The sequence below is a fragment of the Cryptotermes secundus genome, unplaced genomic scaffold, assembly GCF_002891405.2.
Source record: "Cryptotermes secundus unplaced genomic scaffold, Csec_1.0 scaffold213, whole genome shotgun sequence".
Classification (NCBI taxonomy): domain Eukaryota; kingdom Metazoa; phylum Arthropoda; class Insecta; order Blattodea; family Kalotermitidae; genus Cryptotermes; species Cryptotermes secundus.
In genome coordinates, this window is record NW_019731264.1 from 1,401,368 (window position 1) to 1,415,254 (window position 13,887).

Genomic DNA, 13,887 nt, shown 5'->3' on the forward strand with positions numbered 1-13,887 from the left:
CGTGCTCCGTGAAGTGAAAATATAAAATTACCTCCACTCAGATTGTCTGTGAGGAACCAGAAAAGAATAACGCAAACCGTGTGAGCGTCTGGAGCTAGGAAACAGAAGGCACGTTCCTTTTAATTACAGGAATTTAGTCGCTTACAACACTTATAATTGGCTGGAGCGTCGCGAATCTAATCACAGACCAAGCAGAGCTGTTGTATTCTGTTTTCCTTGCATTTACAAGTCACAAAACCACCAGAAGTAACCGAGCTAAATGTATTATAACCATTTTCTGCTCCAACCCAAGAGATCGTCTTTGTGCTCCTTTTTAGGGACCCCCTACCCGCGAATTTTATTTATCTCTTCCATTCTAAATTGTTAAACAGAACAAGCAGTTTCAAACTTGCTGAAATAAAAAAAGGTTTCTCTTTGTGATATAAATGTTTCTCGCTGGAAGATGTAACTGCTACTTTCTTACTAATTCTTACAATTTTATTGTTTTATATTATTATTCAGAGTTAAAACGAGCACTCAGTCCCATAACTTTGTAGTCTTTCCGCGTGAGTGCGCTGATGGCATCGAAAAGATTTATGACTCCCATCCGGAAGCGAGTCACATTTTGTATCATAGTGTAGCAGGTGCTTTTCAAGTGAAATGAACTGAAAGTATCCGCTCAGCATCTGCGAATCTCCCTGCAAAATGTCCTTGGCTCGAATCTACTAACAGGTTATTCCAACTGTAAGTTTCGTAGAGCCTAAAAAGTTCTGACGTTGGTACATAACACACAGAATTTCTGCGTTTTTGGAGACATTTCTGATTGAGATTAGCCCTTTCTAAGGGGACCAACTTAGTTGGTGTTTTCCCTCCCTCATCTGAGAATTAAAACAGATCCAGTTTCCGAAACGTCGTGTTTTCTATTTTCTAGAATATCGGACGATGGGAAATGTCCAAAAACGCAGAAATTCTGTACGCAAGTTTCGTGTTTTGTCTCAGTGAAACGGAGGTATTTTTCAGATCTGAATATGTAAGGTAAACGTAAGTTCATGAAGGCGTATGGGGAAGTGCAGGAAAACTCCATGCATTCCTCGCCTCGGCATTGGATTGTGATACGTGTAAAATATCACGTTCCTACACTCTGATTAAGTAAAAATGTACCAGTCAACTAATAATTTTTAGGATGATTAAATATAGGTCCATGAAATGGCGTAGCATGAATGTGGGAGATGAGATAAATTAGTTCAGAAAATGCAAGACGAGAGATAATTTCGGAGACCTAGCCGTACGTTAGAAGACAATTTCAAAATCGATCTTACAGGAATAACGTAAGAGGATGTGGGCTGGATTCGCCTCTCTCAGAACGAGACTGAACTGCGGACACATGTGAAGGAGGCAATGATCCAACGTTTTCCAAACTGGCTGGACGTTTCGTGACCAGCTGGACCGCAATCAACTATACGCGAGTCTAGCTGATAACAGAGCAAAAAGAAACACAATCTGTCTCTAAGTTTAGACACTCCAATAACGAGTATTTCGTGAGAAATCTAAACCAGATACAAATGAGGAATGGAAGATCGTGTTAGCTCAGCATACACCGTGTCTGATTCTTATTTCGCCGGAGAGGTTTCTCATTCGAAGCTAGGAAGAGACTACACACTGAAGTCTTCAGTATTAATCTGAATAAAAAATATTGTGACGTGTATACCCACTGCAAGGCAACGACTCGATAAAAACACATTCCCGCGAAAGCAAATGCGCAACAATAGGACGTCTATTGCTAGGCAACTGATCAGTAAACACATTTCCTTAACAATAGAGGCTCTGTTTTCTGCTTGGTCCGTGCAAGGTGGTTATAAAGAAGTGTTCGGCAGTATAGAGCAATAGTACAGTGGAGTTCGAGGCGCCAGCCTGCCGGGATATGAGCCTGGAATTGAATTGAGAATAAGGGCAAGAATGGAGCTAGGCTGTGAAACGAAGACTTCATGTGTGATCTGAAATAACAGGGATACTGTTATAAAGCCGCTGCAAGGTTACGACTAATGAAAGCTAAGAACACTACTCCGTTTGTAACGGTGACCTATAAAGTGTGTAGAACAGCGATAGCGCTGTGATGCCTGTATTTCCGAACTGTGTAAATGTATACGGTGCAATACAACCCATTATCCAACCCAAACCCCGTCTTATCAGTCATACAAACGCTAAAATTTTAATGAGCCTTAACATTCAATAAAATGCATTATCGCCCGACACTTCGACAAAGGTGTGGCATGTTTCTGTGGAAGTAGGAACCAAAATAATACATTAACTAAATGAATTTTAAATTAATTGTCCCTTCAAACTGGTAAATATCCTTGCCATATTACAGAACCTCAGACATGTTTTGTATATGACAAAAATGTAAAATATTTTTCATGCATGTACATTGAAGCAAATATTATGAACATGCATGTACGTGATAGCTCTATGCCACTTATCTGTAGCGAATAATATTAATTGACTCTGAATGTTATAGCCAGAGTAACATACAATATATAACTAGCTTCGTATGTACAGAGAGAGACACATATATGTTTTTATTAAACAAACTTCAAAGAGAATGTATTTCCTCTGAGAGGAGAACGGTTATTTATAGGTTTATAACGTAAACGTGACTTGATTTTAGGTAATATTCCGGCAAGTCTGTAAATAACTTAGGGTTTAAGAAAGAACACCGCTCTGTACATCAGTTGGAATGGTGAAGAGCCGTAATTTAGGGTCGTGAAGAAGTGACTTACAAACCACGTCAATCTTCCAGCTGGACTCCAGGAAGGCACCTGTGATATTGGGGTTCTCCGCTCGACACGTGATGGACTTCCCATCATCGTCGGTTGAGGGTACGAAGCTCAGATCACTCACGGTCACGTTTTCTCGTGTTTCTTCCTGCAAACCAATATGTTCATTTAGTGCTAATGTAATGCCATTTGAAAATTTAACGGAAGACTTATTTAATTAATTTCTGAACATATACGTATTTTGGACATCTGTTAGGGTCCTTTGGGCGGGATAGGCATATCTGAATATCCCAGCTTACGCAGAAAGTCGTAAAGACAGTATAAATGCGGAGTAGCAAGTTGGATTTGAACCCATTATCCCAGCGTTTGAGCGGTTCGACGTTACGCGCCTTAGGTCCCATGGCCAATGTGATCGGAAGAGCGCACATCCTGAATTATATTTATCTGACCTGTTTTAAGGTGAAGAGAGAGGCAGAGGAAGGGGAAGATTAATGGCGACAGAAGGACAAGTAGAAAGGACTGGAAGAGGAATGCAGGAGAATGGGCAGAAACAGATAATTTTCAATGCACTTGTAAATAGAAGACGTGGACATCTTATGAAAATACACGTTCAATTTAGCAAATAGGAACAGCGTTTTCAGAGGCGTTTTGGTGGACGTAATAAAGATTGGTAGATAAAAATAAAAATGAATATAAATGCTCAGAGAAGAGACGTTACACCGAATTTTCAACACGCAATAAAATAGTAAATTGAAGTCGTGGACATCTTACCAAAATAAACGGCCAATTTTGTAAATAGCAATGATATTTTTTAGAAGCGTTCTGAACGATGTAATAAAAGGAGGCAGATAAAACAAAACTGAACACGAATGCTGCCTTCGATTTATTAACTTCAGAGATCCTTTTTTACAAGTGAATCGCCATTATTGTATCACTGGGGATCTGTGTTATTGCATTTTAACTGGAACTTTATCAAACAAATTAATCCACCTGTATAGAACGGAAGAGAACAAATAGTTTCTTTTCGTCTGAATTTTCACGTCCAATTTTTAATATCAGATAACAATACTTTGACTGGAACTATCGAGTACTAAGTACATCGTACAGAAAACGAACGGAATTGCACCAATATAGGGGCGCCACTGACTGTGATTCCAGTAAAGGATAATTGGTTTCTGGAGAAGTTAAAGAGTTCAGGAAAACCAGGAAACAGGAAATAAAAGCTTGATCAATACAGATGATAGCGAATGATAAAGAGAATTGAAAATAGATCTGGAGGACATAAAGAAATACATTATGAAGAGAAATTGAAAAAGGTTATTAGTGGAGAGAGACAGAAAGAGAAATGAGATATTGCGAGGGAAGACTCTGCATTGGAGTTTGTAATTGGAGCCATGCTGCTGAAACTGACGTCATCAGCAGCTGTTACGTGACGCAAGCAGGCTTCTGGTCTTGTCGGTAAATACAGAATAGAAACCCACCAGTTGAAGAAAGCTTTGGAAAATAATAAATTAACTAAAATAATTCCCAAATTTTTATACTCTTCAATTCCTTATCGTCACTATGAATTCCCGTGCTTATATTTTTTTTATTTCGCTCAATGCCGCTTAACACGAAGTTGTAGCGACATACGACCCTCAAATTAGTCTTTTAAATGCGCGAATTTTTTAGGTGAAACTGGGTGTACACTGGAGACAGTGCGACATTTCGGAGGAATATACCACCTCCACTTTCAGTGTCCAAAAATAAAGCCAAGCAGGCACCAAGCTACTGATTTCTTGCTTGGTTTACTTTTCGACCCTGAAGAAGGAGGCAATATGTTTCACCGATACTTCGGCTTCCTGCAAAGTACATGGTGATACAACTCTGAAGAGAGCAATGTTCGCACCTAACGCCATGTGACCTCAAATCCAATAAACTATATTTAAATTTAACTACATTTTAATTGAATTCACTTAATTCAAATTCATTAAATCGGTATTTCTTATTCTCAAGTTCTACATTTGCAGTCTCCTTGTTGCTTCCTCCCAGTTACATTTAAACTATAAATATTTTCTTATATCTCTACGATAATTAAAAGTAGTAGTATTCTTTTACAATGATTTCTCATCTGGTGGTATTTATAGAAACAACTATACTTTAAAGGGTTAATTACCATCCCTTTATCATAATAATATACACCAATTTCTCATTTCAGTACAATTTAATAAAACTAATGTAATCCCTGTCGAAAATTCATCAGAATATCCTTAACATTTAGCTAACATACACTTATTACTAGTTCATAATCTCAGTTTCACTGCAATAAATGTTATTAAGATAAATAATGTATTAACTAGCTAATCGGGACATCACAAAGAATGAACGTTAGCAACGCCATTTGTATTCCGCTCTGCGGTTAGCACTCTCCTGCCAGACCGGCAAATAACGCAGTAACCCTCTAAAGAATTGTGATTCTATACGTACCACCTGCTTCATTATGCTAATAGAGTTCATTCTGCCTGGAAAGCGCATTTGTGTTTCGGACGCTTCTCACAATAAACATCGCTTTATCCCCATAAACAATATTAAGTGGCGGGACTTTGTTGCGGACATGTAATGTGTTTTCTTTGAAGTAGAAATTGAGATTTTCTATGCTAATTAGAGGACATTTAAGTGTTAAGGCGGCCATAACGCATTACTATACCCCTCCTTTGAAAGATTTCTCACCGGTACATTTGAATTTACTATCACATGCATAGGTCTGTGACCCACGTCTTGCTTCCTTTGATATAAGAAACACGTTCATTTCTTTGTCTCCGCCCCTACTTCGGTTATATCAGCAGAATCTGGTCATTAGTTGAAAACAAACGCGTTTCTAGGTGTAAGCAGAACATGGCTGGACTAACAAGGTACAATAACCGTGCCTCTCTTTCGAGAGACTGCTTCAGCAACCACTGAATGTTCGTTTATATTCGATCTCCTTTGTCTTTGTACTTCCAAATCCATCATGGCGTCCTCTTACTTCTCATTCTACTCTTTACTCTTCAAATCCTTTGTGCAACTGTTCCCCTGGGACACCATCATCAGTCGATCAGAAGTCGAACTGGTTGGCTTAGCGAGAACGCTGTGGACTCGTGCTCGGTTCGAATATGGGCCCGGACACCAGCTCTCTTGACTGAAAATTTTCGTCGTTTTACTAAGTCCCTCGGACCAGATGCTGGGATAGTACTTCAATTAGGACAGAACCGTTTTCTTCCAGATAATTTCCCACCCACTATTCATCAACATCATGTCATTCGATACTACACAGTTTCTATATATCAAGTATATATCTGTCTGTCCGTCCGTCCATCCACCCATCCATTCCTTTTGCTCCAACATGAAGCATAGAGCATCCGTTAAACACTTCGTTTAACTTCAGTTTCTTTAGACAGTCGGTTGGACTTCTTGGACGGGGGATCAGCCCGTCGCAAGGCCGCTACCTGCACAAAGGACAACACAAACACAGAATAAACGTACACAGACATCCATACCTTGAGTGGGATTCGAACACACGGTCCTAGTGTTTGAGCGGGCAAAGACGGTTCATGCCTCAGACTGCGCAGCCACTGGGATCGGCTCGGTACGGATGCAGTAGGTGTAAATTAACCCATAAAAATATTCAGAATGTGTAACCTGAGGCAAAGTCGTCACTTTCGGTCAATATGCCTTTCGCAGCTTTACTTTATTTGTTACTGTACATGATCTTCACGAGAAAGCGAAAGAGGAGAAGTTCTGAAGAAAGCAGTCTTCTGGGATGTGGCGTTAACCGACGTTTCGGAGGAACTCAGCAGGAACTCGGAGCAGACTGCTTGTACCGGTTCGCAGGGTCTCTTCGATCGCGGATTTATTTTTCCTTCTACCCTGAAGATGGAGGCGATACGTTCCTCTGAAACGTCGGTTAACACCATATCTACATGGTGCCACATCCCAGAAGACTGCTTTCTTCACAGTCACCGCCATGACAACCTCAAATCTTAGAGGAGAAATTTTGCTTAACCAGTTGTAAAGTCACCACTTACTTATGAATTCCTGTACTAAGCATTTCTGCATTATTTATCAGTTGCAGAGTTCGTAGAGTCGAATTGTGCGAACGTGAATTTGAAAGGATATTGAAGAAAATGGTTGTGACTTTGTTTGAGGTACAAACTCCACATTTTCTTGAAGACACCGAGGGGAACATCCTGCCCCCCAAATTATCCAAAGTCTGTACATCTCATCTTCTGACCGATTTTCGAAAACAGCACCTTCCCTAATAATGGTAACCGTTGGACCGTGACTCTCAACACTGTGGACTTATGTACGTATATAATCCAACACTCATTTTGTTGATTCGTAACTTGGCCAACTTTTGTCTCTTTCTATCGTGGGGTGAGACTGAGTCCACTTGGTACTGAGGTCCTGTTTGGCCTATTGCACCAGCCCCATATGATAGATGATGATGAATGTGGAGCAGTAGGTGGAATGCGAATTGGCAGGGGAATCCGAAGAACTTGGAGATTACCTGTACCAATGCCACTTTGTCCACCACAAATCCCACATGACCTGACCCGGGCTCGAACACGGCCCGCCGCCGTAGGATGCCGGCGACTAACCGCCTGAGCTATGACACGGCCAAACTTAGCTACTTAGTTCATCAATTATTTAGTCCGGCAGCTAGTCAGCCGGTTAATGATAGATTTAATTACCAGTCTGCTTTATTAGTTAGGTAACTAATTGATAGCTTAGGTAGGCAGCTAATTTGTTATAGCCAGACGTGCCGATCACAGCGGCCATGAGGTCTGAGGCATGAACTTTCTTCGCCCGCTCAAACACTGGATCGTGGGTTCGAATCCCACCCGAGGCATAAATGTCTATATTTGTTCATTCTGTGTTTGTGTCGTTCTATGTGTAGGTAGCAGAAGGACGGATGGATGGAAGGTCGGAAGGACAGACAGACAGTCTAGCCAACAGTGGCTCCTAAAAGCACAAACAATTCGGTGTTACCACTGGAGTGAGAACTGATTGCTTCTCTCATAACAAAAAAATTAAGATTTGAGGTTATCACGGCGGTAGCTATGAAAATTTAAATCTTCTGGGTTGAAAGGCCATGTAATTCGATACCTCGCTTCGCTTACAATTCTACCTTGATGATGGTGGCGATATGCTTCTCCGAAACGTTGGGTTGGTTCATCTTTTTAAGCCAGAGGGCCATATGTTTCATGAAAATGATAGGCTGCAAATTTATGGTTAGTTTCATGAACAGAAAGCCTTTACAAAACGTCATGAAGTACAATTATTTTAGTGCTCTAAGTAAAGGAGTCACAAATGGGCAACATTCGGTAACACTGGTCTCTTCTGGTAATTCAAAGGAAATAGAAGTGACGCTCGGCCCTTACCTTGACGCGACGCAACTGCCTCTTGCCCTTATACCAGGTGATGACGGCCGGGGGCCTGGAGCCGGCAGATTCGCAGGAGACGTCGTACCGGCGGTCGGCAACCAGGGGCAGCTCCTTGGACAATATCCGCACGGTCAATGGTCGCACTGCGTCAAAGAATAAGAGTGGCATAAAGACAGACACAACACAAGAAAATGATGCACCCGTTGTGTAATGTTTTGATACAAATTGCGGGTCTGCACTTGACGTCGTTCACGATAAGACACTTCGAATTTCTACCCACAATCCATGACGGAAATTTGATATTAGTTTAGAATCGGCTATTTATTCAACTGGTTAAGAAAATATCCACTATAAAAGCTTTCATTACATTAAAGATTACTGTTCGTGATGTGACAAAGTGCAGTCTGGTATATTCTTATCAACTTTTCGGTGGAAGTTATTGCGTCAGTCTTCAGGGTAGAAGAGCAAGCCGAAGGTGGAAAGTTGAAAATGTTACATGTACGGAGTGAGACAGAAGCATCACCAGGTTCTTGTTCGCTAACCAGACTACAAGGCTGCACGGCGCCCCATCCTAGAATTGAGTAATCTTTATAGTCACCGCTAGTAAGGAACTAAAACCTTTAATTACCGTGTTCTCAAATGACAGACAATGTAGCCTGTTCTAAGAGAGTTTAATCCTGTTATAAATTTCACATCATATTTCTACAAAATTTATTTTAATATTATCTTTCTATCTACTTCTATGTCTTCCACGTATCCGCTTCCTTTGATACGTCCCGGGAAAATTTTTATCTCCTTACGTATCGTACGAATCTGGAAATCTAATCATCCTTTGCTAAATAACATTGACAACATGAAGTGAAGATTTAAACTTTTGAAAGGCTTCCAATATCCATTTTTTCAATGCTGCTAATGCAACATAACATCTCGTGAAGTACGAGAGCGATCTATGTACGACACCGTTTCTGTGCTTGGTAACCGCTTAGCCTTTAAGCCGATCAATATGGACTCCAAGGCAAGTGATAAGATTGTTAAAACAAATAAGTAACATAATTTCAGTAGATTTTATTAAAAACCGGAAGAACTGTGGGAGGTTCAGAATAATAATACAAGTAATATTTTATATACACTTATTAACATGTTTAACATGTAAAATGTAAATATCCCTTACATTATGACAAATGACTTACTACTGCAGACAGTGACCCTGACAAAATACAGACCTGTCCTCTCGTCAGAGAGGGCAACCCACAAAAAATAAGACCGTAACTGTCAAACAGTAATAAATATCTGGTCATGAGCCCCAAATGTGGCTCGACACCAAGACTAACTGACTGACTGACCGTCAGTCGCAATGTGACTTTGTCACAGAAGACAGAATACGACAGAACGCGGAAGTGACTCGGCAGTGAACCAAAGTGCTCTCGAGAACGAAGCAGAGCTCCACAGAGAGGGATCCGTTATCTAGAAGGAGCTGAGTGTGTGAACTGTTAAAGCCGAGTGTGATTGTAATAGTGACGTCAGATCTAGAATCCACAATTATTAGTCACGTTACCCCGGATACACGTGGCAATATGTTACTACAGAACAGCGGTGACGAAACATGTCAAAGCCATCTGTCTGACAATGGGAGAACCCTTTAGACACAAACGTCAGAAACATCTAGAACATCGCCCACCTATTATCAGATAAACTTAGAAACAAAGTAGATGTTAGAAATTCATAGTATTAAGCAAAGGCTAAAATGCCTTCTCTTACCAAAAATTAGGAATTTACAACAGATTTTTATACAGGGTGATTCATAACCTAATGTTTTGTCTTCAGGAGTTTATACCTGAGCTCATTCCCAGCCACAAATGTCAAACGAGTAGTATGTGCACACAAGTATGATTCTGAGCCTTTATGAAACACTTGATGTATTTAATTCAATAATTATTTTGATGTAGGCCACGGTAGTCTCATTTTGGCAACAATGTATGTTGACATGCGCAGATCTCAACACCCTAGAGTTCTATCAGCTGGGCGTAAATGAAGAATCTATCGTACCAGCGACCAATTGGAACATAAGATGCACTGCTGCGTCGCAGTATGGATGTTGCGACCAGTATAAAGGACAGACATAATGAAGCCATGCGAGTTACATGATCGATTCACAGAAAATGATGGATATGTTCAGAGGCTGATGGTGGTCATTTTTACAGTTGAGGAATTTAAAACTTTCAGCAATTACTGTTTCATTTATTTTTATCTTTTAACATTCCTGTAATGATAATCCATAACCGCTCAGAATCGGCTACGTGTTCTTTTAAGTCGATTATTTAACGATGCAATCAGTATCAAGACTAAAATGCAGGCGATAAAGAATATCAAGCCGGTCACGGTAGCCGAGCGGTCTAAGGCATGTACTGTCTTCGCTCGCTCGGAAGCCGGGATCGTGGGTTCGAATCCCACTCAGGGCATGGATGTTTGTGTGCGTTTTTCTGCGTCCGTATGCAGGTAGAGGCCTTGCGACGAGCTGATCACCCGCCCAAGAAGTCCTACCGTATGTCTAAAATCTAGTAAAACCGAAGTGAAACGGAGAGTTTCATGGAGGTAGGCCTAGGTCCAAATGAGGGCAGTAGCGCCAATGGAAAAAAAAAGAATATCAAGCAGTTGATGGAATGACTGCAAGAGAAACAGATGTACACCAAGAACGCCTAACCCAAGGCCACTTCGTCTACTACAAACCCCATTTAACGTAACAAATGTTGACTAGCAATGACCTCAGATATATTCTCCTTAAATTAAGAAATGAAATCACAGACACCCTGTAGAATGACGCATGCCTTAGTCACCCTCAAGTGTCAGACAGGAAACATGAAGACACTCGATCAATTTAGAGGAAATGATTTACTTACGATGAATGTCGAGCACGAGCGAGATCTCCCGAGGATCTGTGAGAACCGTGTTGATGGCCTGACAGGTTAGCACAGAGTTCAGATCTTCACGTTTCACTGACGGCCACGTCAGGCGGTTTTCAATGACGTCACCAGTGTTGTGTTCATATTCTTCGTCCACGAGAAATCCGTTGACGAGCCACCGGACAGAGGGCTCTGGCTTCCCTGATCAGACACAGAACAAATGATCGAATTAATGTAACCCTTCCAACGCTACACACAAGCCTGGTGGGGGGGGGGAGCTATTTATGCTTGGTGTCTGTAAAGATCAGTGAAAGAAATATGTCCTTCCATCCATCAACAGTGAAACTTAATTATTTATTATATTTCAGCAACACTGTGACGTACAGAACCATTGCTAGGTAACGACTCGGTAAACATATTCCCGTGGGAGCCAACGCGTAACAATAAAACGTCTATTGCTAGGCAACGCATCAGTAAACACATCTACTTCATAACAGAGACTGTGTTTTCCGTGGGGTAAGTGCAAAGTGGTTATAAGGAAGTGTTCGGCAGAACAGAATGAGTAGTCGAGTTTCGGAAAGCCAGTCTGCCAAGATATGAGCTCAGATCTGAATTGAGTAGAGTCTTCGGAATTGGCAGTTGCAGAATAAGACTTTATGTCTGATTTTAAGTGACAATGAAACTTATGAAATCCGTTGCCAGGATACGACTAGTGAAGAGTGAGAACCTTAGTGCATGTGCAACGGTGAACTCTAAATTTTGTAGATCAGCGATTGCGCTGTATTACCTATAGTCACAAGTTGTGAATGTATAAGGTGCAATAAATCCAATCATCCAATCCAGAACCCGTCTTATAAGTCACGCACAAGCTCCCTACATACGAATTTAAACTAAAATACGCTAATAACAAAATAATGCTCTCTGTATAAAATTCAGAATGATAATGTATGCAAAGGATCGCCTTTCAGAAGTTTATAGCTGAGCCTGTCAAGAAAATACCAACTTCATGCAATCCAGTCTCATGTTACGCCTCCAAGCACATAAAGCTCACTGAATCCTACTATACAGTATAATCTTACGGACATCCTGCAAATAATATCTCTAATATCCATTTTAATATGTATTCCCTTATTCTTTTGTTACTGGAAGTCAAGTTGTTACCATAAAGTTTTCAGACAAATGTTCTTCCATATACACATGAGAAATATTTGCATTCCTAAGTTTTATCACTGCCGGTCACGGTAGCCGAGCGGTCTAAGGCATGCACTGTCTTCGCTCGCTCGGAAACCGGGATCGTGGGTTCGAGTCCCACTCAGGGCATGGATTTTTGTGTGCTTTTTTCTGTGTTTGTCTACATGTAGAGGCCTTGCGACGAGCTGATCACTCGCCCAAGGAGTCCTACCGTATGTGTAAGATCTAGTAAACCGAAGTGAAACGGAGAGTTTCATGGAGGTAGGCCTAGGCCCAAATGGGGGCTGTAGCGCCATTGAAAAAAAAAGTTTTATCACTGTCATTGCTCAACTTCGAGTTAACAGAGCGAGTTGCTGTCCAGCGTTAACAAGACGCATGAAGTTCTGTAGTAGGTCATTAACAGGTAAGCAGTCTTTTGTTTCAGTGACTCGTGTATATTTTGTGACTATTGATAATAGTTTGATGTGGATATGTGAGGTGCATTATACCACACGAATGAGACTGTTTGTTGGCGTTATTTCGCCTGCTGCTATAAAAACGAATTTCTTGTTGCCGCGGGAATATATTTCATTACAAATAACGGTGGAAATCTCACTGGTAGACTTCCATCTCCGGGGCAACGATTTCCTAGGCATCGCTGCCTAGGAATTGCTAGCTGTTGACTAGTGATGGACGTCTTATAGTCCGACTTTCAGGCAGCAGGTCACAATATTTTTTGAACAACAGAAATTATGAATCTATTACACGTATTTAATCTTCTCCAACACCCTACCATCTGCTCTCTCTGAGATGTAGCCGTTCTCACCCTGTTCTCATACTCCCTTTCTTACTTCCGCGGTCAGTCCACTTCCAAGGAATTTAAAACGCATATAAGAAAGCTTCACTATTCAGTTTCACAGAATTGACGTGAATATAAATGTTCTGAACCTAACAGTAACAGGCATTTCGCGAAATTATTCGATTTTAGTTTTATCTTGAATATCATCCTGTTTGTTATTGTGTTTCCCAAGTATGCAATCTGCCAAATTCTGAATAAGATATATGGACAGTTCTTATATTGCAATTATTATGTATTCTTTTGCCGAAACATGAACAAACACTCAAAATTGTTATACTTATTTCTGAACTAATATCCTTACCAGTTATCTTCCTTTCTATTGTCATGCAGAAGGGGTGTGCGTGACTTATAGATGGGTTACGCACTTATTGCACACTTATACAACTTTCTTACCACGCTTCACGAACGACACAATATCTTCTCTTCGACTGCCATCTCCAGAAACTCCCTCAATTGTGTCTCTCAGTTGCGTGAGGTCCTCGATATACAGCCTTGGGGCGGCCCCACATAAAACATCGTTTCCAACAATACCCCATACTGTTGTGTATTCACAAATCTTTTGCTTGGAAAAGGCTTCTTTTTTGCGTGCATGTTCATTTGGAATGTGTTTACGCGAGCCGTTGCCTAACAATGAACTATTCAGTCTTTCATGAGTCATGTCATACTATTTGAATATACTGCTTAACGGAGGCACACAGTGAGTCAGATAGAACAGAAGTGACGATAGGTGATCAAAATCAGAACACAATTCGATAAATACACATAGGAAAGGAAGAGGATTTTCAGGCTGGTAGAAGTCCTAA

General features: G+C 40.8%; 1 protein-coding gene across 2 annotated transcripts in view; it reads right to left on the reverse strand.

Annotated features, from left to right (window-relative positions):
* The window catches only part of LOC111866745 (nephrin), a 521,921-nt gene that overhangs the window by 176,879 nt on the left and 331,155 nt on the right, over nucleotides 1-13,887 (reverse strand). For both annotated transcript variants that reach the window (XM_023855971.2, XM_023855970.2), the window contains exons 5-7: nucleotides 11,053-11,256; nucleotides 8,153-8,298; nucleotides 2,757-2,901 (exon numbers count right to left, since the gene is read on the reverse strand). In XM_023855971.2, the coding sequence (XP_023711739.1) occupies nucleotides 2,757-2,901; nucleotides 8,153-8,298; nucleotides 11,053-11,256 (495 nt within the window). The remainder of the gene's footprint in view (nucleotides 1-2,756; nucleotides 2,902-8,152; nucleotides 8,299-11,052; nucleotides 11,257-13,887) is intronic.